At 35.5% G+C, this 24,998-nt stretch overlaps 2 protein-coding genes and 1 long non-coding RNA gene across 3 annotated transcripts; 2 read left to right on the forward strand and 1 right to left on the reverse strand.

Moving 5' to 3' along the window:
- The first annotated feature begins 13,232 nt into the window (after positions 1–13,232).
- Positions 13,233–15,236, forward strand: LOC110902536. Its single transcript, XR_002571191.2, has 3 exons — positions 13,233–13,686; positions 13,823–14,299; positions 14,910–15,236. It is a non-coding gene; the product is annotated as an uncharacterized LOC110902536 (long non-coding RNA).
- Positions 15,237–17,334: 2,098 nt separating this feature from the next.
- On the forward strand, positions 17,335–20,094 carry LOC110902537 (RING finger protein 44). The gene is made up of 5 exons (XM_022149119.2): positions 17,335–17,779; positions 18,134–18,349; positions 18,478–18,848; positions 19,416–19,583; positions 19,721–20,094. The coding sequence occupies exons 2-5, from the start codon at positions 18,187–18,189 to the stop codon at positions 19,847–19,849; spliced, it is 831 nt and encodes a 276-aa protein (XP_022004811.1). The 5' UTR covers positions 17,335–17,779; positions 18,134–18,186; the 3' UTR covers positions 19,850–20,094.
- Positions 20,095–20,182: 88 nt separating this feature from the next.
- Positions 20,183–22,892, reverse strand: LOC110897627 (ras-related protein RABA1f). The gene is made up of 2 exons (XM_022144387.2): positions 22,496–22,892; positions 20,183–20,812 (listed from the first exon to the last, which is right to left on the reverse strand). Exons 1-2 carry the CDS (start codon positions 22,714–22,716, stop codon positions 20,389–20,391), a joined length of 645 nt encoding a protein of 214 aa, XP_022000079.1. The 5' UTR covers positions 22,717–22,892; the 3' UTR covers positions 20,183–20,388.
- Between the last annotated feature and the right edge of the window lie 2,106 nt (positions 22,893–24,998).

Below are 24,998 nucleotides of genomic sequence, written 5' to 3' on the forward strand. Positions count from 1 at the left end.
CCAAGCAATCAATAAATAATTATTATTTTTATAGAGAAAAGGATTAAAAAAATAAAAAAAAAAGCGAAACTTGTCACTTAGTCAAAGTTAGTTGGCACAATCCCATAGGTCTTCCATTATCACATGCAAACAACTTCGGCGTTTAAAAAATCACGCCACCATGCATTTCATTTGAAAATAACGCCGGGGCGTTTTGGGGTGTAGTGGGGGGAGGGGCGTTTTGGGGCGTTTTTTTTTCAATTGTTTTTTAAAAATCACGCCCCACTACAGGTGGTCTTATGTGATTAAATACAAAAAAAAAAATATGTTTCTTAAGAATCTTGATTATAAATACCATAAATTAGTTAGGCTAAAAGTTCGATTTTGTAGTTGTTATAGTTAATAAAATACTAATTATAAATTATAATTATAATTATAATTATAATATAATATAATATAAATCTATTAATATTAATTCTACAACCTTCGGAATAATGTTCTTGCCACTTGGCAGAACACTATTGGTTACCTATTTTTTTTCTCAACATCAGGAAGTGTTATTGTACATATGAGTTTTAAAAAGCTACATAGATGTGTAAGTGTCTTTGGTGGAGTCGTTTCTGTGAATTGGTATGTGTTATTCGGCGCAAGTTCGAATCCCAAATCTGCTTTCTTTCTTTTCTTTTTTCGTGTGGCTTTAGTGTACTGTAGTTACTCAAGCCACGTGTCTATTTTACTTTCATACGTGTCTAGAATTCCTTTCTTCACCCAAACCCCCACCCACCAAGAGAAAACCCTCCCTTTTTCTATGTCTAATTCCATTGATTTGTTGATTGTTTCATTTACTGAGTTGTAACATCCTTAGTCTTTCTCTTTTTTATGATCATCATAATCCCCGACGAGATTAGAAGTGTAATGTATGAATGCATGTCTAATTGATGTCCTATTTTCTTCTTCAGTCGTTGTTTCCAGGTTTAGGAATTGGGGCTGTACAGCTGTTAAAATAAATGGGCTTATATTTCTTGTAATTCATACTACAAATATACTGTTATTGGGCTGATTGTTATTGGGCACTGGATATTATGATGTCATGTTGTGGGCTTGTCAAGTTGTTACAGTTGTTGCAAGTTCGTTATGGGCTCAGGGTGTTAAGTGTAACATCAAGGGGTTTTGTGTATTGTACATAAAAGTTCAGGGTCTTCTTTGTATCTTATGATGACAGCTGATATATAATGGAGGAGAGAGAATGAAGCTTCCCACTTGTTCCGGATATTTTCTAGGGTTTCATTCACTTCTCTCTTTGTTCGTGCTTGTGGTGTTCATCTGGATTGTTCACCTTGGTTCATCTGGTGTTGAAGATCTTCATCATCTAGAGTTGTAGATCTCAGTGTTGAGATCGTGATTGTATTAGAGATCTTGTTGATCTCAGTTTTGATTTTACTTTGTGTAGGATCGTATTCTGACCCGAACGAGTCGTTCAGAGGCTTTCTCCTTGGTTTCAGGTGCGGAATTACAAGAAACTAAGGTAGAAACAGCAGGCAAATCACTTTAACTACTTGTTTTACTAATATCAGACGTTTACAGCTCAAATCTCGCACCGGCAAAGCTTCGGCACGATTTCTACACAATATTCTAACCGTTACAACTCAGATCGCTCATCAGGCTATATATAGAGATTAGGAACCGCTTATTGGACAGGCCCAATAAGCGGTCCAGACAAGTCATAAAAGCGGTCCAAGAATGCTGTCACTCGAGCGGTTCAGCATCCTTGTCACACGAGCGGTCCAACATGTGTCCGTTCGAGCGGCCCATACACTTGAGTGTCCAAATGAGCGATCCAATCATCTAATTTGACCCTATAAACGATCCAACATCTAAAACCTATACATTAACACTATTTCTATCATTCTAAGACTGTAAGACTCGAATGAAGATGTAGTCGACAGACAACTGCACCAACAGACTCCCCCTTGAATGTTGACGGAATCTTCAGTGAGAGTCTTCAACACGACATTCTCGGATATAGTTCGGTCTTCTTCAAGAATTCTGCCTGGATCTATCTTTCTTTGGCTATAACCTTCATCAGACTCCCCCTAACACCCTGCTAGGATAGTCGTCTGGGATTTTGTTACCACCATCGAAATTATCTCATGGCTTCTCTCTGTTCAGCTCATCATCTGTATATATCTCAAACACTCTATCACAAACAAATAAAGTTGTGATTCAACTTAATGAATCAACTTAATCATGTGATACTGTTTTCAATTAACTACTGCTTCACAAATTTGAAACATTAATTTCTGATTCAACCTAATGAATCATTTTAAACATTTCAAATGACTTAACCAACCTGTATGTTCATCAAGTTTAGCCTTTGAGATTTTGAAAATCAGCTCTTCACCATCATTTGTCGAAAATCTTTTTGGATTTTTGAAAATATGAAACATAAATGCAAAGACAGAAATTTAAATGCAAAACAAACATATTTTTGTGAGTTTGTGCAAGAGGATCATATCAGTTTTTGAGACATAACACAAGCACCGTTAAGCTTTTAATCGTTTTAAGTTCTAAACGATTCACGTAGATTGACGATATAATTGTCCTCTTAAATTTTCATACAATTTTCAATCTATTCAGGATACTATTTAGGTATTTTATGAACTTAGTTCAATTCATGTGTCCCACCTCTTGAATATACTCCCGTATCCAGAATCCCAATATTCAGTCTTACAGGTATGAACACTACAATGATGTCTGTACATAAATTAGGGGAAAGATGCGAGAACTGAGGGATCTCAGGTCAGAACTTCCGTTCAGCAGAGAGATATCAGCTTCGACTTAGCAGTGTGTCCCCTTTAGAGGATCTTTTCAGCTACAACAGATGATTATCAATTTTATTGTCTAATCAACTGAGGGCTTTATGCTATATTTCAAGCATTTTGTGGAAAGTATTAGCCAAGGACTAGGTCAAAACTACCGTTCAGCAGAAGTCCCGGAATAATACCCCAGACATCATAGAGTATAAACACCTAGTATATCAGAATACGAGACATTTCAAACGAGATTTCAGGGGTTACCTATATATCCAAGTAGTGTTCCTCACGAATTTCACAAGTTTGAAATTTTAGGTTTATATCCCGAATAAATCTACTAAATGTACAAAAACCTATCGTCACATCATCAGTGAGACCGTTTATCACATTTTACATTACATTTCTTTAGCATGCTGTGATAGTCCACTGATTTACTATCATTTCCTCTTTTTTTCGCAACAAAACTCATTTTTAAATTTTTAATGTTTTTGACATTTTCAAATTTTCTAATTTTTAAAATTTTTCTCCCCCTAAAATCAAAATATGTTTCAATTTTGATTTTCTGGGAAAATTTGAAACAAACTGTACAAACTTGACAACCTGATGAGAATCACTTCAATTCTCTATCCACCTGGCATAAACAATCAGAACTCCCCCTCACAACAAACTATTTTCCTATTGTGATTTCAAAACACTTAAGTTTGTTTTAATCAAAATGGTTTTTCCGGAAAACTTAGTTTGTTTACCAAACAGTTTAGGTACGGGGTTACTTCATCATCTTGTTTTCTACACAAAAGTAGGAAAATCCAAGTACAAGTTAATGTCCTTGATTTACCATATGCAGTCCAGAATCCTCTGTACCACTTGTAAAACATTCACAAACACAACCAAACCTCTTTACTGTTTGCATGATTGACGTTACCGAATAAAATTCAAGAAAGATGCCGATTCATGATCCACGATACCATCTTGGGATCTCCGGCAATTCCTGCAAAATCTTCAAACACAGATTTAAAAAGATGCCGATTCATGCTCCACTCTTACAAACCTGGGAGCTCTGGCAAGTCAGGTTTTTCTATTTGAAAAGTTTCACCCAAGCCTGACCAGCCTTGGGTGATTTTGAATTCTTATTCAACAATGGTGGAAAATTTTTCTCATCCATTGTTAAACTAGAATTCTCGACCTTTACCTCAACACATGGCTCCTCTGGCTTTACCATTCCAGAATCATTGCCTGAATGTGGCTTGTCTGACTTTAATGAGTCAGATTCATCGCCGACATGTGGCTCCTTTGTTTTCGAAGAAACAGATTCATCGCCAGGAAGTGAAAACTTCACTTTCTTCTTCTTCTTATCCTCTTTTGTCCTCAGATTTGCATCTGACGAATTCGGTTTTCTTGACTTTGCATCCGAGGGAGTTGATTCATCAGAACTTATATTCTTTCCAACGGATGAACCCGAGGACAAAATCTTTTCGAGATATTCTCTCGCTTTCTTTCTCTTTTTCCTCAGTCTGTCTTTCTGCCCCTGTGAAAGTTTAACTTTCTTTTCCTGAATTGACTGTTCTGGAACTTTAGGTTTAAGAACCTTTTGCTCCTGGGGCTTGACTTTGACTGGAATCTTCTTTGCCATTTTCTGAGAATTAGCCCTCAATCTGTCATTCGATCTTCTTGGGCAATCTCTGGCAATGTGACCTTTGATATTGCAATTATAGCACCTCCTGGTCTCATAACTCCAGTATTGGCAGTTAACAGCAATATGCCCCTGATATCCGCAGCTGTAGCACACCCTGTTATCATACCAGTTACCATTTTCACACCAAACGCTCAGATCATAACATTGTCTGGCTTGGTGATATTCCTTCCTCAAATGTGCTGGTTTTGACGCTTTTGCACTGTGGTTAGTCCTACACACAACAAATTTTGAATTTTCATTTTCTATTTTTTGTAATTTTTTCTTTTGATTGGATGATCGCACTGATGAGTTTTTTCCTTCATTTTTAAAGTTTTGATTCTGTTTTACAATCTTCTTCACAGGTTTTTGCTTAGAGCATTCACCTTTTTCAGTTGATTGCAGAACAGTTTTCTGAAATTTTTCTTTCAACTTTAAAAACAATTTTTGTTTTTCTTTTTTAACATTTTCATCATCAGACTCTGTCTCAGACTCATCTGCTGAATAAAATTTCTCATTTTCCTCATCAGTTTTATCATCACAATCTTTGACTTTGACTTTGTCAAAGTTTGTAGCATTTTTAATTATAGGAACTGAATTGATCGGTTTTGGATAAGGAACATTCAACTTGTCAGATTTAGTCGCAAAACTGATCAATTTCTTCTCAAGTTTATCTATCTTGATCCTGGAATTCTTAGCTTCTTCCTCAAGCTGAGATATTCTCTCAAGATGAGACTTGATGGAATTTTCATTCTCAACCTTCAAATTTTCAAGAACAGACTTTTCATTTATCAAAATTTTGATCTGTTCCTGAAATTTTGATTCATTCGCTTTCAGGTTTTTGTTTTCAAGCTTTATCTAGAAATCCTCATCTTCTGACGATTTCTTTTTGCTTTCAAGCTCTTTTACCAACTCTTTGATTCTCTTTTGAGCGCTTTCAACTTCTTTTTCAAGTTCGACAATCTTCTGAAGATGGGAATTTATCATCTTTTGTTTTTCAATGTTGTTTTTACTAAACACATTTCTCCGATCTTCAAGAATTTTCACTTGTCCCTCAAATTCTTGATTTTTCAAAGTCAAACTGTTAAAATCAACCAATAGTTTGTCATTTTCAGCTTTCAACTTCTCACAATCTTTTTCCAGAGAAAGAATCTGATTTTTAGCAACGTGCTTCTCGTCTTTCAACTTTTTGACTTCAGATGCCAAACTTGCCATGTCTTTCACGAGGTTGTCATTGTCAGTCTTAAAGTTGTCACACTTAGAGCACACTGTTTCATTCTTCACCGATTCTTCAGCTTTTGAAGTTTCTTCTGCTATCGCTATAAATGTACCTGCACAGAACATTTTAACGAAATCAAAAGGATTTCCATTATTATCAATATAACAACCTCGTTTGAAATCGTATTTCAGCACATGTTTTGCCCTGATACATTTACCAATCCTTTTGATCATCTCCTCAAACACATCTAAACTCAAATCTAGCACATTATATTCCAAAACCTTGATCAAATCTTTCTTTTTCTTTCTAACTTCAAGTTCATGAGCTTTAAGTTTGCTGATGAAATGATTTAGAGGTAGTTTTGAAAAATTTGAGTTCTCCCTTAAATTCTTCAAACATTCACCCCATTCAATCGGTAATGCATCTGCAAATTTATCCAATTTTTCAACATTTGACGGGTATATCTCATGATCTTTCATATAATTCAGTAAAACACTATATCGGTCTTTAAGATCATCCAACGTTTCGTCTTTCAGACACATGAAATATTTGAACCTTTTAGCCCAACCATCTTTGCTCACTTTTCTATACCCCTCATCTAGAAATCCGTTATTCCAGTTATTAAATCTTTCGAAATAATAGTTCTCCTGTTCATCAAACATCATTGCCATGTTTCGCAAAACAAAACGACACGTGTTTGTTGACGAATAAGCGATCTAAATGTGACAGAAAAGCGAACCAAACAGCAATTGAGCCAAATAAGCGGTCCAGATAAGCAATCCGGATGACAAATAAGCGATTCAAAAAAATTGTCTGAATAAGCGATCCAGAAATGATCCAAATAAGCGATCCACAATCAGTGAATTTGGAGCGGTCCAAATCAGTTCGAATAAGCGATCCAAGAACAATCCGACCGAATGAGCGATTCACAATGGTCCAGATAAGCGGTTCCTGATCGTTCGGATAAGCGGTTCCTGATCGTTCGAATGAGCGGTTCCTGATCTTTCGAATGAGCGGTTCCTGATCTTTCGAATGAGCGATCCTCGACCGTCCGGATGAACGGTTCAGAACTGTTCGATCGAGCGGTTCAAGCTATGTTCGAACGAGCGGTCCACATTCAAATCCAATTTTGATCCACTTAAACTTTGAGTTTTGATCTGAAACTTTCTAGGATTTATCTCGATACTATTTCGCACAATCTGTGAAAAATTGAGCAAATTCCGACCGTGAAATCTTCCCGAATCAGAAAAAGAAGGTGTAGAAGTAAGAAAAAGTGACGAAATCCAGCTAATTTCTGCAGAGAACCTCCTCCTGAGCTCTGATACCACTTGTAGGATCGTATTCTGACCCGAACGAGTCGTTCAGAGGCTTTCTCCTTGGTTTCAGGTGCGGAATTACAAGAAACTAAGGTAGAAACAGCAGGCAAATCACTTTAACTACTTGTTTTACTAATATCAGACGTTTACAGCTCAAATCTCGCACCGGCAAAGCTTCGGCACGATTTCTACACAATATTCTAACCGTTACAACTCAGATCGCTCATCAGGCTAAATATAGAGATTAGGAACCGCTTATTGGACAGGCCCAATAAGCGGTCCAGACAAGTCATAAAAGCGGTCCAAGAATGCTGTCACTCGAGCGGTTCAGCATCCTTGTCACACGAGCGGTCCAACATGTGTCCGTTCGAGCGGCCCATACACTTGAGTGTCCAAATGAGCGATCCAATCATCTAATTTGACCCTATAAACGATCCAACATCTAAAACCTATACATTAACACTATTTCTATCATTCTAAGACTGTAAGACTCGAACGAAGATGTAGTCGACAGACAACTGCACCAACACTTTGTTTTGTATTTCTGTTATGTTCAACAGATTTTACTAATCTGTTGAACTTGTATTGTATTTCATATAGATCTCATAAGTTTGAGATCTAGGGTTACTGGTTGGGTGTTTTTTCTGGTTTGGGTAAATCAATAAAAGTTTTGTCACTGTTGTGTCACTAGATCTGGTGTGTTCTTTATATCTTTGTTAGATCTATACCATTTTACATGGTATCAGAGCATCTCAGGCTCTGAACTTCAGATCTAAGTCTTCCGCTGTTAGGGTTGTTTGATCTTTTGTACTGATTTGTTTGTTGTTTTTTGGAAGCAAGCTGTAACCCAAGAAGGTTACAGTATTATATTTCTTGAAGGTGTTGCACTCACTGTGAGAGTATTCTTTCCCTTGTCTTTCTTTTGATTGGATTAGTTGAAGTCGGGGTAGTGAGGACTGGCACCTTTATTTGATTGTTTGTTTTCTTCTTTGTGTTTTGTCTTTGTGTTCTTTATTGGTTGTGTTGATCTTAGGGTTTGGCTCCTGTATTAAGACCTGTCCAGGCACTATAAGTGATGAACCTGGAATCTGGACACTGATACAGCTTCGCCTTAGGGTTGTTATTCTTTGTTTGTGTATCTGTTCTGTTTGATTCTGTGTTGTGATTGTTAGATCTTGTTATCATGGGTGATGCTGATCCAAATGCTAGTACATCTCAGACCTTAATAAGTAAACTAGATATTGGAGATCCTTTGTATCTTCATCCGAGTGACTCTAGTGCCCTTACTATTGTTAGTGTTAAGTTGAAAGGTACTGAGAATTATTCTGTGTGGTCTACATCTATGAAACTAGCTTTAGAAGCAAAGAATAAGTTTGGCTTTATAAATGGAAAATGTGAAAGATCCACTGAGGATCATGTGCTTGCTAGTCAGTGGGATAGATGTAATTCTGTGGTGTTAACTTGGCTTCTGAATTCTGTTTCTGAGGAGTTGTTTCTAGGTCAAGTTTTTTCTAGTTTAGCTTCAGAGGTTTGGGAGGATTTAAAAGAAACCTATGACAAGATAGATGGTTCTGTGGTTTATGATTTGTTCAAAAAAATTAATTGTATTTCTCAAAATGGTTCAACTGTGGCTGACTATTATAATAGATTAACAACTATGTGGAAGCAGTTTGATGCTATGCTCAAACTGCCTACATGATCTTGTAAAGCAGCTAAAGATTATAATGATTTTTCAATGTTAATCAAGTTAATGCAATTTCTTATGGGACTTGATGATGTTTATCAACCAGTAAGAACAAATCTGTTAACCAGAGAAGTTTTTCCATTTGTCAAGGTTGCTTTTTCTGTGGTTTCTAGAGAGGAATCACATAGGATGTCTAGTAATAATGGGTCAAAAGGTCAGAGTGTATCTTTTGTTTCTAAATCTAATCAATCTTTTGAATCAAAAAGGAAAGCATCTAATCAAAGAGGACCTAATCCTGGATTAAAGTGTACACACTGTAATATGATAGGCCATACTGTTGATAGATGTTTTGAGTTAATTGGCTATCCTCCAAATTTTAAAAAAAGGCCTAACAATCTATCTGGTAAAGCAACTGTTACTTGTAAATCTAATGCTACTGTTGGATCTTCTGGTAGTGGGTCTACTTCTGGTATGCCTTTTACATCTGAACAGATAGCCAAGTTGTTAAGCTTAGTTGGTGAAAAATCTGCTAATGTGTCAAATACTGGAGTGGAATCAACAGGTGTAGGAGGTGAGTCCTGTTTGGTTAATAATTGTGTTAGTTGTTCTAGTTCTTTATTCTTTGGTGGTGCTTTTAGTTGGATTGTTGACTCTGGGGCAAGTCAACACATGGTTAATGATGATAAAGATATGTTTAATGTAGTTGATGTTTCTGAATTTGATATTAAAGTTGGTCATCCAAATGGTACTAATGTTAAAGTGTTAAAAATTGGAAATGTCAAATTAATGAATAATGTGGTTTTAAAAGATGTGTTTTATGTCCCAGGGTATCATGTCAACCTAGTATCTGTTCATAGATTAGCTAAGGATAATAGTATTGAGGTTGTGTTCAATGAGGATAATTGTGTGTTACAGGATTCCAAGTCAAGGAAAATCCTGGTGACTGGTAGTCAGGATAGTGGTCTGTATTTTGTTGGTAGAAATGGTAATTCTGTGAATGTATGTTTTAATAGTTTTGTTAAGGAAAGTTTATGGCATAGTAGGTTAGGTCATCCTTCTGACCAAGTTCTAGCTGTGTTGAAAGATAACTTTGATGTTAAAAATGTTGAACATGGGCCTTGTGATGTGTGTCATAGAGCCAAACAAGTTAGAGTTCCATTTCCTCTTAGTGAACATAAAACTAAGTCAGTAGGTGAGTTAATACATCTTGATTTGTGGGGGCCATATAAAGTTACTAGTTATGAGGGGTTCAAATATTTTCTAACTGTTGTGGATGATTTTTCTAGAACAGTTTGGTGTTACTTGTTAACAAGTAAAACTGAAGTGTTTGACAACTTTTGTAACTTTTATGAGCTGATATTAACACAATTTGAGAAGAGAATAAAAATTATTAGAAGTGATAATGGAACTGAGTTTGTTAATAACCAAATGAACTTGTTTTGTAAAAACAAAGGGATTTTGCATCAAACTTCATGTGCTTATACTCCACAACAGAATGGAGTTGTGGAGAGAAAGCATAGACATCTTTTGAACACAGCTAGAGCTTTGATGTTTCAGGGTAACTTGCCTATTAAGTATTGGTCTGATTGTGTTTTAACTGTTGTTTACTTGATTAACAGGTTACCCTCATCTGTGTTAAATGGTAGGAGTCCATATGAAGTTGTGTTTGGTTTTAAACCCTCATTAGTTCATCTAAGGAACTTTGGATATCTTTGTTTTAGTATAATCTTGTCTGAATCTGATAAATTTGCTTATCATGCTGATAAGTGTGTTCTCATTGGTTATTCAAATATAAAAAAAGGATATAAATTGCTGTGTTTAGATAATAGAAAAGTATACTTTTCTAGAGATGTGAAATTTTATGAAAGTGTGTATCCTTTTAAGTCTAACTTGGATAAAAATCAAGAGCAGCTTAATAAAACTGAGTTAAATCAGATTAATTTTTTTGATTTTATTGAAACAATAGCATCTAAAGTTCCTGCAGTTCCCAATGATGAAGAGGGTACAGCTGGTGCTCAAGATCACTGCAGTGATGATCAGCAGCCAGTGTCACCCTCTACATCTGCCACTGCTCCAAGTGTTGACAATGGTCAACATGATAATGAACAGTTAGGTAGTAGTTTGGGTAACATTGGTGAGGCAGAGGACACTGTAGGATCACATGTTGAGACCAACCTATCTGAGGGACAATCTGTTAGGAAATCATCTAGAAAAGTAGTTTTTCCACAAAGGTTTAATGAATATGTTGTAGAAGGAAAAGTTAAATATGATATTGAAAAGGTGGTTAACTATGCAAATTTGTCTGCTGAGAATTTGTGCTTTGTTTCATCTTTCAATAAAGCTGTTAAGCCTAGTTCATATAATGAAGCTGTAAAAGACCCTAGGTGGATAGAGGCCATGAACAATGAAATGGAGGATCTGTATAGAAATAACACCTGGGTTATTGTAGATTTGCCTAAGGGTAGAAAACCCATTGGGTGTAAATGGGTGTATAAGATAAAGTATAAGGCAAATGGTGAAGTAGAAAGGTATAAAGCTAGACTAGTTGCTAAAGGATTTAATCAAAGAGAAGGTATTGATTTTAGTGAAACTTTTTCACCTGTTGTTAAAATGGTAACTGTTAGAGTTATATTAAAGCTTGCTGTTAATAAAGGTTGGCCTTTATATCAACTTGATATAAATAATGCTTTTATGTATGGTTCTTTATCTGAAGATGTTTATATGTCATTACCACAGGGTTATTTTGATAATGAGAAAAATAAAGTGTGTAAGCTAGTTAAATCACTTTATGGGCTTAAACAAGCCCCTAGGAAGTGGAATGAAAAGTTAACTTCTGTTTTGCTTGATATGGGTTTTGTTCAAAGTCTGTGTGACCATTCTTTGTTTGTTATGAACAAAGGTGATGTGTTAGTTATATTGCTTGTCTATGTTGATGATATTGTGATTACTGGAAACAGTTTACCAGAAATCACAAGAGTTAAAAGTTGTTTAAGTAAAAGTTTTCAAATTAAAGACTTAGGCATTTTGAAGTACTTCCTTGGTATAGAAGTCTTGTATTCTGGTGGGTCTGTTTGTTTGTCTCAAAGGAAGTACTGTTTGGAGTTGCTCAATGAGTTTGGATACCTAGGGTGTAAACCTGTTGGTACTCCAATTGAGCAGTCTCATATTATTACAAATAAAACTGACAAAGATGAGAAGTTTTTGGAAAATATCAATGGTTTTCAAAAATTAATTGGCAAGTTGATATACTTGTCATTAACACGTCCGGATATAAGTTATACAGTTCAGTTTTTGAGTCAATATATGCACAAACCTTGTCAGTCACATTTAGATATAGCTTTAAGACTGTTAAGGTACTTAAAGCAAAGCCCTGGCAGGGGTGTTATGTTCAGGAAAACAGGTAGCCTTGATTTGTCAGGATATGTGGATTCTGAGTGGGCAAAGTGTACTAAGACTAGAAAGTCTGTTACTGTTTTTGGGGTGTTTCTTGGAGGAACACTTGTGTCTTGGAAGAGCAAAAAACAAGGTATTGTTTCTAGATCTACTGCTGAGGCTGAGTACAGGGCGATGTGCTCAGCCACTTGTGAGGTAATGTGGATTAAGAACATTTTAACTGAGTTAAATGTGAATTATGCTTTGCCTGTAACACTATTCTATGATAGCAAGTCTGCTATTTCTATTTCTTTAAATCCTGTGTTCCATGAAAGAGCAAAACACTTTGAGTTGGACTTGCATTTTTTGAGAGAAAAAATTGCAAGTGGCATTATTGACCCACAAAAAAATTGCATCTGATAATCAGATTGCAGACATTTTCACTAAGGGCCTAAATGTTGGACAACACAGTGTGTTGTGTGAAAAATTAGGTTTGTTTGATATGTTTGCTGTATGAATTATGGGGGGATGTTAAAATAAATGGGCTTATATTTCTTGTAATTCATACTACAAATATACTGTTATTGGGCTGATTGTTATTGGGCTCTGGATATTATGATGTCATGTTGTGGGCTTGTCAAGTTGTTACAGTTGTTGCAAGTTCGTTATGGGCTCAGGGTGTTAAGTGTAACATCAAGGGGTTTTGTGTATTGTACATAAAAGTTCAGGGTCTTCTTTGTATCTTATGATGACAGCTGATATATAATGGAGGAGAGAGAATGAAGCTTCTCACTTGTTCCGGATATTTTCTAGGGTTTCATTCACTTCTCTATGTGTTCGTGCTTGTGGTGTTCATCTGGATTGTTCACCTTGGTTCATCTGGTGTTGAAGATCTTCATCATCTAGAGTTGTAGATCTCAGTGTTGAGATCGTGATTGTATTAGAGATCTTGTTGATCTCAGTTTTGATTTTACTTTGTTTTGTATTTCTGTTATGTTCAACAGATTTTACTAATCTGTTGAACTTGTATTGTATTTCATATAGATCTCATAAGTTTGAGATCTAGGGTTACTGGTTGGGTGTTTTTTCTGGTTTGGGTAAATCAATAAAGTTTTGTCACTGTTTTGTCACTAGATCTGGTGTGTTCTTTATATCTTTGTTAGATCTATACCATTTTACAACAGCTCTTATGCAGGTATTTCCTTACTCGTTTTTTTTTTTTTTATGCAACGTTTCATCCCCGTCATCAATCCGGCCACCGATCGTCAACGGTATTCATTCTAGATCTACCTCACTTCACTCTACACGCACACTTTTATCTATTGTTTTCAGTACTTCAATGGATTACGATATTGAACAATAATAATTATACTAAGTTTCAGTTTAAGGCGTTCTTCATGACTTTACAATTTCAGTTATGTGTAGCTGTTAATTCTGATTTCAATTATCTTAAGGTGAACTTTTTTTGTTTGCGGCTTTAAATCGGTGACTCCAAGTTGTCTTTATGGTTAGGGATGGAAGTTCATATTGCTGATACTCTGCTTCATTGCCTTTTGAAGTTCTAATCTTTTCTAACTCATTTTTGGTCTTCTCTGCTTCATCCACAAATTCAGGGATTGATGTTTCAAATTAAGGTGTTTTTTTTTTTACCGATTCTAACTAGAGGATATAACCAGAAAACTTGTTAAGTTACATCAAAACAGAAGGTAGACGGGCAACAAGCTGCGCCGCCAACCCTTTCTGAATTGCAAACCCCAACCCTTTCTTAAGGTGTTGTGTTTCCTTTAGCGAATTTCATTTGGATTGGTTGTAATTTTACTTTTCTTCTCACTAAAAAAAAGATGTACATAGGCACCAGCTTGTACACGTAAAGAACTATCACTATCGAGTTTCTTGAATTAATGTGCTAAGTTATTGTTGTTTATTTGGATGGTCTGAGGTTAAGTACTCTTTAAGGAACCAGAAAGCCCCACCAAATGTGAGTTTTGAGTATATTTTTTTTTTATATTTGAAAATTGAACATGCGACTTTCAGATTGGAAGTATATACATATCATAGAAGTTGCACTTTCAGAGTTGAAATGTTCGTTTGCATCGTAATTAGGTGTTGAATGAGTACTTTGGAGTGGGATTGTATAACTTGGTTTGTATAGCTTTTAGGAAAACTAAAACTAATCAGCCCATTTTGCATTAATGTGCATTTTCCAGCTTGCAAAGCTAGGAGATCGAATCTCAAGTGAGCTTTAAGGTATCTTGGTGTTTATTTTGACTATTTTTCATATAATGAATACACCATACGTCCTTAAAATGTAACCTTTATTTGTGAGTGATCTCACTGTACCTAAAAGTGTAACTTTTATTTCGTTCTATCTAAATTTTCATTATGCAATGGTTTTTTATGGCGATTAATGATGTTTCTTAACTCATTTTGATTATTGGATTGAGTGGTTTGATTAGGGTTTTTAATTGATGTTTTTTAGGATTTAGTTCTGAACCAATTACGCAATTGTCAGATAATTTTAAATAGATGGATCGAGTGTTTTTTATAGTCTTCATGTGCTTTGGAAATACCAAGTATGGATTTTCTTCAATAACCTGTTAGTAAATTATTCAAAGTAGGTGAGCTCTTAATTTCTTTTTATTTGAGATCAGCATATTAGATGACATATAATTGAGCACATCAAAAGGCTAGGCCGTTAAGAATTTTCATATTAAGTGGTTTTTATAGTCTTTTAATTGAGCCTAGACCCGCTTTAACCTGGCCCAAAAATTTATACGTGTATCCTAAATCCATTTACTTTTGCTATTTATTATATTTATGTATTGTAATAACCTTTACTAAATCTGTTCACTTTCAGATTCTGATCCACCATCAAAAAGGTTAGGCTAAGACGGATTCATGGAGTAAAGCTTGATTTGCTGAAGCCTTCTCTTTTGTCCACTTAGTAGTCTTGAACTAAAATCGCCTAATGCATTCCTTTTGTACAAATCATCCTTCAAGCAACAACACATCATCGACTCCCTACTAAATACGTATATAAGCAGCTTTATGGATTAACTAGGAAAACTTGTAACTAATGTTAAAGTTTATGCTAATGTCAACGCCATGTATGCCTAGCCATGCCAATTTTTGTTAGCTGCATCTATAAAAAGCTACATGCTTACTTAATCACAAGTTGTTATTAATATGACTAATGTTTGCAAACATAACTATTTGAAACTAGCTTGTAATGTCGCGCAACGCTCGACGGCTGATACACCTAGTTTCTTTAGAAATCTAATATCTAATACTAACAAAAAAAAATCCAATAAATGCCACTTGGCAATCTCTTATTTTATAGAATACAATAAATGCCATATGGCATCCTCTTATTTTATAAAATTATTTAATTCTTTAATAATAAATTAATTATATAATATAATATCTAATTCTAATTTATGATTAAATAAATACATAAATGATCTATAGTTAAAACCTATTATTTTAATACTTCATAAAATAAAATAGTTTAAATTACATAAAAGCTTATGCGATTATATATAAAATTGATACATGAGTTTATCTAACGTATGAATAAAAACTAAAAAGAGAAACTAATTGGGAGGACATCTTGCAAAAAGACTAAAAGTTATTGAAATGTGATTTAAAATTATAGATGGAGAGAATTTAATATTTTGAAGTTATAGAGTTGTGACACCTTTTAATTTATAGATGAGAGAATATCAAGGTTCTTTAGCCACACTGATTTGTGATAAATAAATGTGTTTTTAGTTTAATAGAGTTAAAAAATATACAATATATTTCCAATTTTTTAGCGGGTAAATGATACTCCTACTCTATTTTACACCAAATATGCAAAAATAGTACTATAAAACATTAACATTTTCTATAATGTTTTAGGGTACCTTTGTTAATGGCAAATGGTACTTCTACCCTGTTTCACGCTATAATAAAAATTAATATTATTTTTATACACTATTATATGTAGCGTAATTCGTAACCTCATTCATATGTATATATGTGTGTAATACATCGTTTTCAGTATTCAACCTATGTAATACACGGGCTATCATGGTATTTCAGTCTCGTATTGCTAATTAACATATGTCGTTAAACACATAAAGTAATTTTTAAAGATTATATAATTATATCGTTTATATTGTATAAACGCATGTAATACGCGGGTCCATAACCTAGTCTAATTATATAAGATAATCAGATTCATGTTTAATTAAATTCTCAAAATCGTGTTTAATTTATATAATTTCATATTTACTTTATTTTATAATTTTTTTATTAAAATTCAAATCTATATGATACTTTACCAATTAATTATTCAAACGCATTAAAAGGATAGTGCTATAGCGGTACCCTGAAGAGTTTCTTTAGGGGAGGTCGCTAGTTAGAGTCTCCTTCATGACAAAATGTTATGCGGAAACAAAGGGTTTTACCACAGTAAGCCTTCGGGCGATGAGTTTCCTCTGGAAATGCTAAAGGATTGGGTCATCGGTGCTGTCTGCGACCATGGGCGTGGATGACCTTTTGCCTATAAATAGATGTACCTGGATGACCTAGTTTTATTAGACGGTCAAATAAAATTATTCAAACATTTACCACTGCATCGCTCAGACACCCTCTAAAAATTATAAGAATAAATTACTTTTTGAGTTCCAGTGTTTTGGTGGTTTTAACCACTTGAAACAAAAATCAAAAGGTTTCACAGCTTGAGTCCCTAACCGCTCATTTTATAACGTTTTGAGTCCAATTTTTAACACTTGTACTTTTGATTTTGGACTTAAGTGGTTAAAACCACTAAAACGCTAGAACTCAAAATGTTATAAAATGAGCGGTTAGAGACTTAGAGCGTTATACTTTTTGATTTTGGATTCAAATGGTTAAAACTACTAAAACACATTAAATGAAATTAAAAAGTAATTTAGGGGCTGTTTGTTAACTCTTAATGAAGCTCTTAATAGTTCAGACCTCTTACTGATTTAGCACTTAATGGTTCAGACTGTTTGTTTCACAAGCAGATGCTTGAATGGTTCAGACATTTGCCTCTGAATGGTTAAGATTTATATAAAGTCTGAATGGTTAAAGACCTTTAATCTGAATTGGTCAGATATTTACCTCTGAACGGTTAAGCATTATACAGGTTCTTAACGATTCAGACCTCTTACTGGTTCAACATTTAATGGTTCAGATCTCTTAATGGTTCAGCACTTAACCATTCAGATGTAGCCAAACAACCCTTACTCTAACTATAATGTATCACACATGAGAAAATGACTAGGTTCGTAATTTTATAACATTAATTACCAAGCAATTACAATACCACCATCGTGTAATAACTCGTAATATTATTATGCAACCGCCAACCGCTGATGACGGAGAAGAACAACAAATAAAAGCGGATGTTAAGGACGATTATACAAAAACCATGATCTTCTTTCCATTGAATTCTCTCTAAAACATCTTTTGTCGGTCCATTATCCAACCTCCGATCATATCTCCCACAAACCACTTCCCAAAATCTAACATTTCCTTGCGTTAAATTCGTTTTTGACGTCTAAAATCGATAAAAACAACGTTAATTCAAGCACAAATCCATCGTCATTGTTTTAAGGAAAAGGGTTTTTCAATTTAAGGCAGATTCTACCGTTGAAGTGATCAGATTCGTAACTCGGTTTGAGCTTTGGAGCAGTGGAGGGTGTTGATGATCAAAAGGTATTGTTGAGTTTTGTATAACATGGGTTTTTTTTTTTAATTTATGAAGTGGGATTGTTGTAGGATCATAATGTTTGTTGACTGTTTGGTGAAAATTTGGAGAAATTTAGGTTGATTTTTGTTATTTGGATCAAATTTATATGTTGTTAATTATTGAACATCATGTGATCATGGGACAACAAAATATGTTGTACAATGAGCCACCAATGCATATGATGAACCTTGTATGGTATGTTATGGTGGGGTCATGTTGTTTCAAGTTTCAACAAACTTGTGTAGTTGTGTTACCTGCCCGAAAATCACGGGCAGCTGCCCTATGCGAGTGAACTTTGTAACACACATGTATTTTTACAGTTGCAGTGAATCATCAGATTGTTATAAGATCAGGTTGTTCGGGTGTGGTACCTATGACCTCTGAGGGGAATAGAGTCACTGGTGCGGTGGGGTTTGAGTTTGATCCCTTGGTGGTGAGTAACGGTGGCCATTTGGTTCGTGGTGGTCAATTGGTTCAAGCAGTACCTGCTGGCGGTTATTCATGGAATCACGCTCATGGTGTGCCCTATCTGCAAGGTATTTATTTCCATGTTATCTTGAAAAGATGTCGGTTTACTTATATTTGTTTCGTTTGTATAAAATCTCGATCGTTTAATGAAAGATATGGTGTGAAAACACTATAATGTGTTATTATTGTATTTTAGATTCGGGGTTTCATGGATACCGAGTTGCAACCATGAGTAGAAACTCGCCGGCTGTTATGCATCCTCATCAAGTGACCTACAATGTTTATCAACCACCACTACCACCGCAGATACTACCTCCACCGCCACCTATGCTGCCAATACAAGCTCAAAACATGGACATTCAGTTGCAACAACCATCAACTTCACATAGGCATTCTACAAGAACCTCGCAGATGTATCCCTATCAGAATGATGCTCCAGTGCCTCGGTTTGTGGGTCCTGCACTACCACATGGTGTTATGGTATACGAAGCTCGTCGACAACAATTGATGATCAACTCAATTGCAAGGCATCGTAGCTTTTCCCATCACAGAGTTACTCTCGAAGAGGTACTCTCTTGCTCTCACACAAGCCGACATGCACAAATGGGCCAAATCATCATATTAATTTAACCGGCTTAAAGTCATTCAAAGTCTATTTCTAACGCATACAGTCTCCCAAATCATAATTTTTAGAAATTAATCATAGTTAACACATTTGTTATTTAAGAAAAAGAATAAAAAGGTGTTTGTAGGACAACCCAACCACGATCCGGTCTGTTTCAACCTGCAGCCCTTTTGACCCATTACTAAACTCGTCTGACCCTCCTATCTTGCCACCACTAGTCTGTAGAAGATAGTAAGAAAACGAAACTACACTTTACAAGAATGACTTTAGGTAAAAAGTGGCAACGACAGACGTTCTTTTTGCTTTTTGCGTATATGTTTTCCGATATTCTTTCAAACTATAAATGGCATTTTGAGCAACAATGATTGCTTTACAACAAATGCCAAATACGACGGATCAAAAGTCGGTCTCGTAAATGCGTATGAACTATGAAGATCATCATTTATTATATCTTATATTTGGTCTTTTAATCATCACATCATTCTCGCTGTCGTTTTATTTCTATGCAGGCGTTTCAAGCACTACGCGAACAGCTTGGCGAAGCTGTTGACACAGGCTTGCCGGTTAAGTTTATTTCAGATAATCTAAAAACAAGAATATTCACCTCACCAAGACATCATTCCCAAGATTTAACATCACCTGCTGATGAAGAACCTTATCTCTGTGTAATTTGCCAGGTATTTCTTAACAAAAACCACGGTTTTCATTATATTCCTATTGGCTTTGGTTATTCAATCATATCATAATTTCGGGGATTTAGAGTTTCGAATTAAGATTTTCGCTTGTGGAAATCACATGATTGTTGCTATTGCAGATGGAGTTTGAGGATCAAGAAAAGATCGGGATGCTTGATTGTTGCCATGAGTACCATGCAAAATGCATCAAAAAGTGGTTAACTGTGAAGAACAACTGCCCCGTTTGCAAATCCACAGCACTTCGCTAAACGAATGGTGCTTTATCTTTCCCTTATAAATAAATGGTAAATATTAAACTTTCATGTCTTATAGTCGTTTTGGAGATGCAACAGCCGATAAATCTCTTTCGAAACCTTTTCTAGCAGACTATTTTTACTGTCGCGGAGTTTCTTAGTGTGTTTATATGTATATATTGGTGTGTGTGTGTGTGTACATATAGATTGTTGTTCATTTGGATGCTGGTAATTTTGTATATATGGTTTAGCTTAGACAATGCCAGTTGTTTGCTTTTATTTTATTAATTGGAGTTTACCAATTACCATCACTCATACAACAAAAAAGCAAACACATGGAACAACGGGTTTATCGAATCGATTAATGTCATATAAAGAAACTCTTTGATATTACAAAAAGAATCATAGAAATCGCATATGTTACTTAATAGTCTTGAACCCAAAATGATCAAATGTACTTCAAGAAAACTGTCTCAAATCCTACACATATAAAAACACAAATGGACCAAATAATTTGAAACAGAGGATACTTACTCAGATAACTCAACATATTCTTAAGCAGAGCAGCAACCAACTTTCTTAACATCATCCTTTGACCCAACATTAATGGTTTGACCTTTAGGCAGAGCTGAAGGATCATCACCTGCTTCAAGTGCTTTCCGGCTCACAACCTGATGTATTTGTGTAAGAACCTCTGTGAATGCGGTTTCAACATTCAATGCCTCAAGAGCTGACGTTTCCATAAAGTATGTGTTCTCCTTCTCCGCAAACGTTTTTGCCTCCTCAGTGGGGACTGCGCGCAAATGGCGCAAGTCGGCCTTGTTTCCTACTAACATTATCACAATGTTTGGGTCCGTGTGATCGCGAAGCTCTTTTAACCATCTCTCAACGTTCTCAAAGGTGACGTGGCGTGATGTGTCATACACTACCAGTGCCCCAACAGCGCCTCTGTAGTATGCACTTGTGATTGCACGGTACCTAAAGATCAATCAGTGTAGTTTCTTAAAAATTGACAATATAATTAGGGCCAAATGAAATCTATAACTAATCGCAGATAATACCAAAACTGGAAAAATCTTTTCAATCCAACCAATTAAATTCCAAAATCAATAAAATATTACAATGGTTCTTGGATAGAAAGCACATTTTCCCACATAAATTCAAGAGATTCAAGGCCAGTGCTACACAAATACCACTGACTGTTAACGATTTAAGTGGCACAGCGAAAAGCAACCCACAAGATGCACAAACGATTGAAAATAAAAGCAAGAACACGACAATTTACGTGGTTCAGATTCGATGTGAATCCTACGTCCTTAGTAGAAGCAGATTACAATTACATCACAGGGTATTTATAAGATCTAAACTAGGGTTTATAACTTGCTAAACAAAAACATAAATATGGGCTTTAACCACTTAAACAAAGCTGGCCCCAAATGCTTCTAATTAGACAACTTTAACTGAGCCTAACCCAACCCCAAAAGTCTTCACATTAAACCCAACACTAGCACCATAGTTATTAAAGCGAGCGCCCAGGCGCGCCTAGGCGCAAATAAAGCCCCGGGCCCAACAGATTGCCCTGAGTGTGCCTCGCGCCTTTAATAACTATGCTTCAGGTTAGTTCATGTCATAGTTATTAAAGCGAGCGCAGCAAATAAATCCCCGCGCCCAACAAATCGCCCTGAGTGCGCCTCGCGCCTTTAATAACTATGACTAGAACACTGTACTGACACCACTCACCACTGACACGTTGTACTGATCATATGATAGAGCGAAAATGTTCATAAGCATTGTATGACCATAGTTGTTAATAGCGAATAGCGGACGGTAGCGACAAGCAACCAATACGCTACATAGCGATAGCGATGAAATAGTGGGCGCTATTTTATGCTTAGCGACGCGCTAGGAGAAAATTTTAGAAATAATTTATATGTATATGATATCAAAATACGGCGTTTCTATACCTATTTTTAACAAAAAAAATCCTGAAATCCAGATATTGTATAAGTATATTTTATCACTATTTATATTAAAACCAAAAAAACAAAAAGAAAAAAAAAAATTGAAATCTCGCTAGTTACTCACTATGGAGGTGCCCAAATCAGATAGCGATGAATGAGTGCTTCGGTACGCTATTCGCTATAGCGCCATTAACAACTATGTGTATGACCAGCCGTATGATGTGTTGAAATGACTGATGTAACCACAAATAAAGTCACATACGACAATCTCTGGTGTGCAAGCTTTATTTAACATCATACAGCCGTACGATGTGACAAGCACGCTAAAGGACACATTTGCAAGTGGTGTTTGCATAGTATCACTAGTTTATTAATTGCCAAAAAAGATATACAAATGGATGATCATGAAGGACTAGTTGCCAAAAAAGATATATAAATGGATGATCATGATAGATTTAACTGCCAAAAAAGAAATGCAATATTATGTATCCGCAATTTCGTGAAAAAAAAAACCCTAGAAAATATCACAGATCGAGATCCGAAATCACCGGAGATTAAAAAATACAAAACCTAGAAATCATCCAATTCACAAATCTCATACAAAGTAATCTCAGATTTCAAACAGTAGAGCACGCGTACAGATCAATACGTATAACAAGAGTATATATAGATACAACCAATAAAAACATAATAATAATACCTTTCCTGACCAGCAGTATCCCAAATCTGAGCCTTAACAATCTTATCATCAACACGGATACTTCTAGTAGCAAATTCGACGCCGATAGTCGACTTAGATTCAAGATTGAACTCGTTCTTAGCAAATCTGGACAACAAATTGGATTTGCCGACACCGGAGTCGCCAATCAGGACTAATTTGAAGAGGTAATCGTAGTCGTCGTCGGCTCTGTAAGCCGCCATGTTGATTTGCTGCTGTTAGGGTTGATGATTGTGTGTCCGATTGATGATTTGGAGTTAGATTATGTATGAAGCTTTTCTAGGGTTTATGTGAAGATGATGATGATCAAGATTTGGTAGCACAAGATTCACGAGAGAGAGAGAGAGAGAGAGAGAGAGAGAGAGAGAGAGAGGGAGGCGGGGACGCTTTTCGCAATGGAGATTTAATAGATAAACTTTTTTACCGTTCAAAAAAAAAAAAAAATAGATAAACTTTCTTTTTCTTTTTTTTTATTTTCTTTTTTTTAGCAAAAGATAATGAGAAGGATGTTGCATGTTAAAGTGATGTGTTTTTTTTTTTATAGGAGTGTAAATGAACCGAACGTTCAGTGAACAGTTTGTGAACCGTTCGGCGGGAAGTTCGTTTATGTTCGTTCATTTAATAAACGAACAAACATGAACAAGAAATTTCGTTCGATTAGTTAAATGAACGAACATGAACAGAGGTCTCGTTCGTTCGATTGCGTTCGTAAACGTTCGGTAAGGTGTTCGTGAACATTCGTTGATTTGCGTTCGTTTATGTTCGTATATTTGTGTTTTAATTGAAGATCTTTGTACTTTCTTATATTTTGTTTGTATTTTTTATATTATTAAACTTTTATTTATTTTATTTCCCTAACAATTAAACTAGGAAACCCACTTTCACCTTGCTTATACATCATTTCCCTTTCATTTCTCATTATTTACATCCACGAATACGATCGACCCCCGTTCCACAATAAGGGATTCAAGTTCGAGTGCTACTCTCTGGGCCATCTATCTTTATCCTTCTTCGTGTTCGCCAAATTTATTTGTGTTCGTTTGTGTTCGTGAACCGTTCGCGAACACGCTCATTTCCTTAATGAACGAACACGAACATAAAATCTCGTTCGGTAAGTGTTCATGAACCGTTCGTGAACACATTTATTTCCTTAACGAACGAACACGAACAAAGCCTTGTTCGTGTTTGTTCAGTTCGTTTACAGCCCTAGTTTTGATGTTAAGTGAATGTTAAATTAAAAAAAAATATCTTCTCTGTTAAAAATAAAAGTTAAAAACCAAACAATACAAATAGGCTCCACCTAAATAATAAAAACAAATTAATTAAAAAAAAATTTGTGGGGTCCACCCCCAACTTCACTTTTTTTTCATCTCATCACTACCTTTAACCACCATATCACCACTCGCCTCCACCATAACCACCACCTATAACTTAATTAAATCCGACCCCTCTTAAAATATTTTTCTATTCATCCCCACCAACACAACCATCTTAACCACTTAAACCCACAAATATGAAAACCACTTTTAATTTAACCCGCCACAAGATTTAATTTAAGCTGACTATTCAACTAGTAACTACTTAAACCTATAAATATGAAAACCACTTTAAATTCAACCTGCCACAAGATTTAATTTTAAGCTGACTATTCAACTAAAATTTTTGGATCAGGGCACACGTGAGAATCAAGATTAACTGTTAAATTAAGATTGCGGTAGTAAGTGAAGCGGGCTGAATTAGAATTAGAATTAAAAGGGAAACGATGAGACAAGGGGAAACGAGAGTTATGTTGGCCATTGGCGGCAACTCTATTATTGTTACTTGCAGTAGCCGTTTGGTGGTTGTGGCAATGGTGATGGTGGTGGTGGCTGAGTGGTGATGGCGACGGTGGAGATAGAGGTGGTTTTGATTGCAGTAATCAAGATGTCGGCCGGATTTTTTGATTGCAGCAGCCAGAGCCAATGGCGGAGATGAATGATGGTGGATGGTGGACGCACGACGGAGGTGGTGGTGGTTCTCCGGCGGAGGGTGGTGGTGGTTGTAGTTGATGTTGGTGGCTATAGTGAACGAGAGAGAAAGGGGATAAGTTTACAATAAACCATGTGGGCCCCACCTGAATTAATATATTTCTTTTTTACATTTAAGTTATTTTTTAATAACAATGGCATTTTAGTAATTTTACATCCACTTAACACAAAAAACTAACCCCTATCCGTGCCAGGACTATCCAGGAATGAAATTGCAAAAATTAGGGACTAATTCTATAATTTTAGAAAGTTAGAGATTAAAAGTGAAAAATGAGCAAACCAATGGGACTATCCAGGCATTTTTCTCTTTTTTTTTTTTTTTATTTTAGTTTTTGGTTTCGAGTGTGCAATTTGATAAGATTTGACTAGTAATGGGATTTAAAATCTTATTTCTATATTTGTTGTTATTTTGTGGTTTATATTTGGTCTTATACTTGTCAACTATTTGTTAGTAGGTA

This window comes from Helianthus annuus, chromosome 13 (genome assembly GCF_002127325.2).
Source record: "Helianthus annuus cultivar XRQ/B chromosome 13, HanXRQr2.0-SUNRISE, whole genome shotgun sequence".
NCBI lineage: Eukaryota > Viridiplantae > Streptophyta > Magnoliopsida > Asterales > Asteraceae > Helianthus > Helianthus annuus.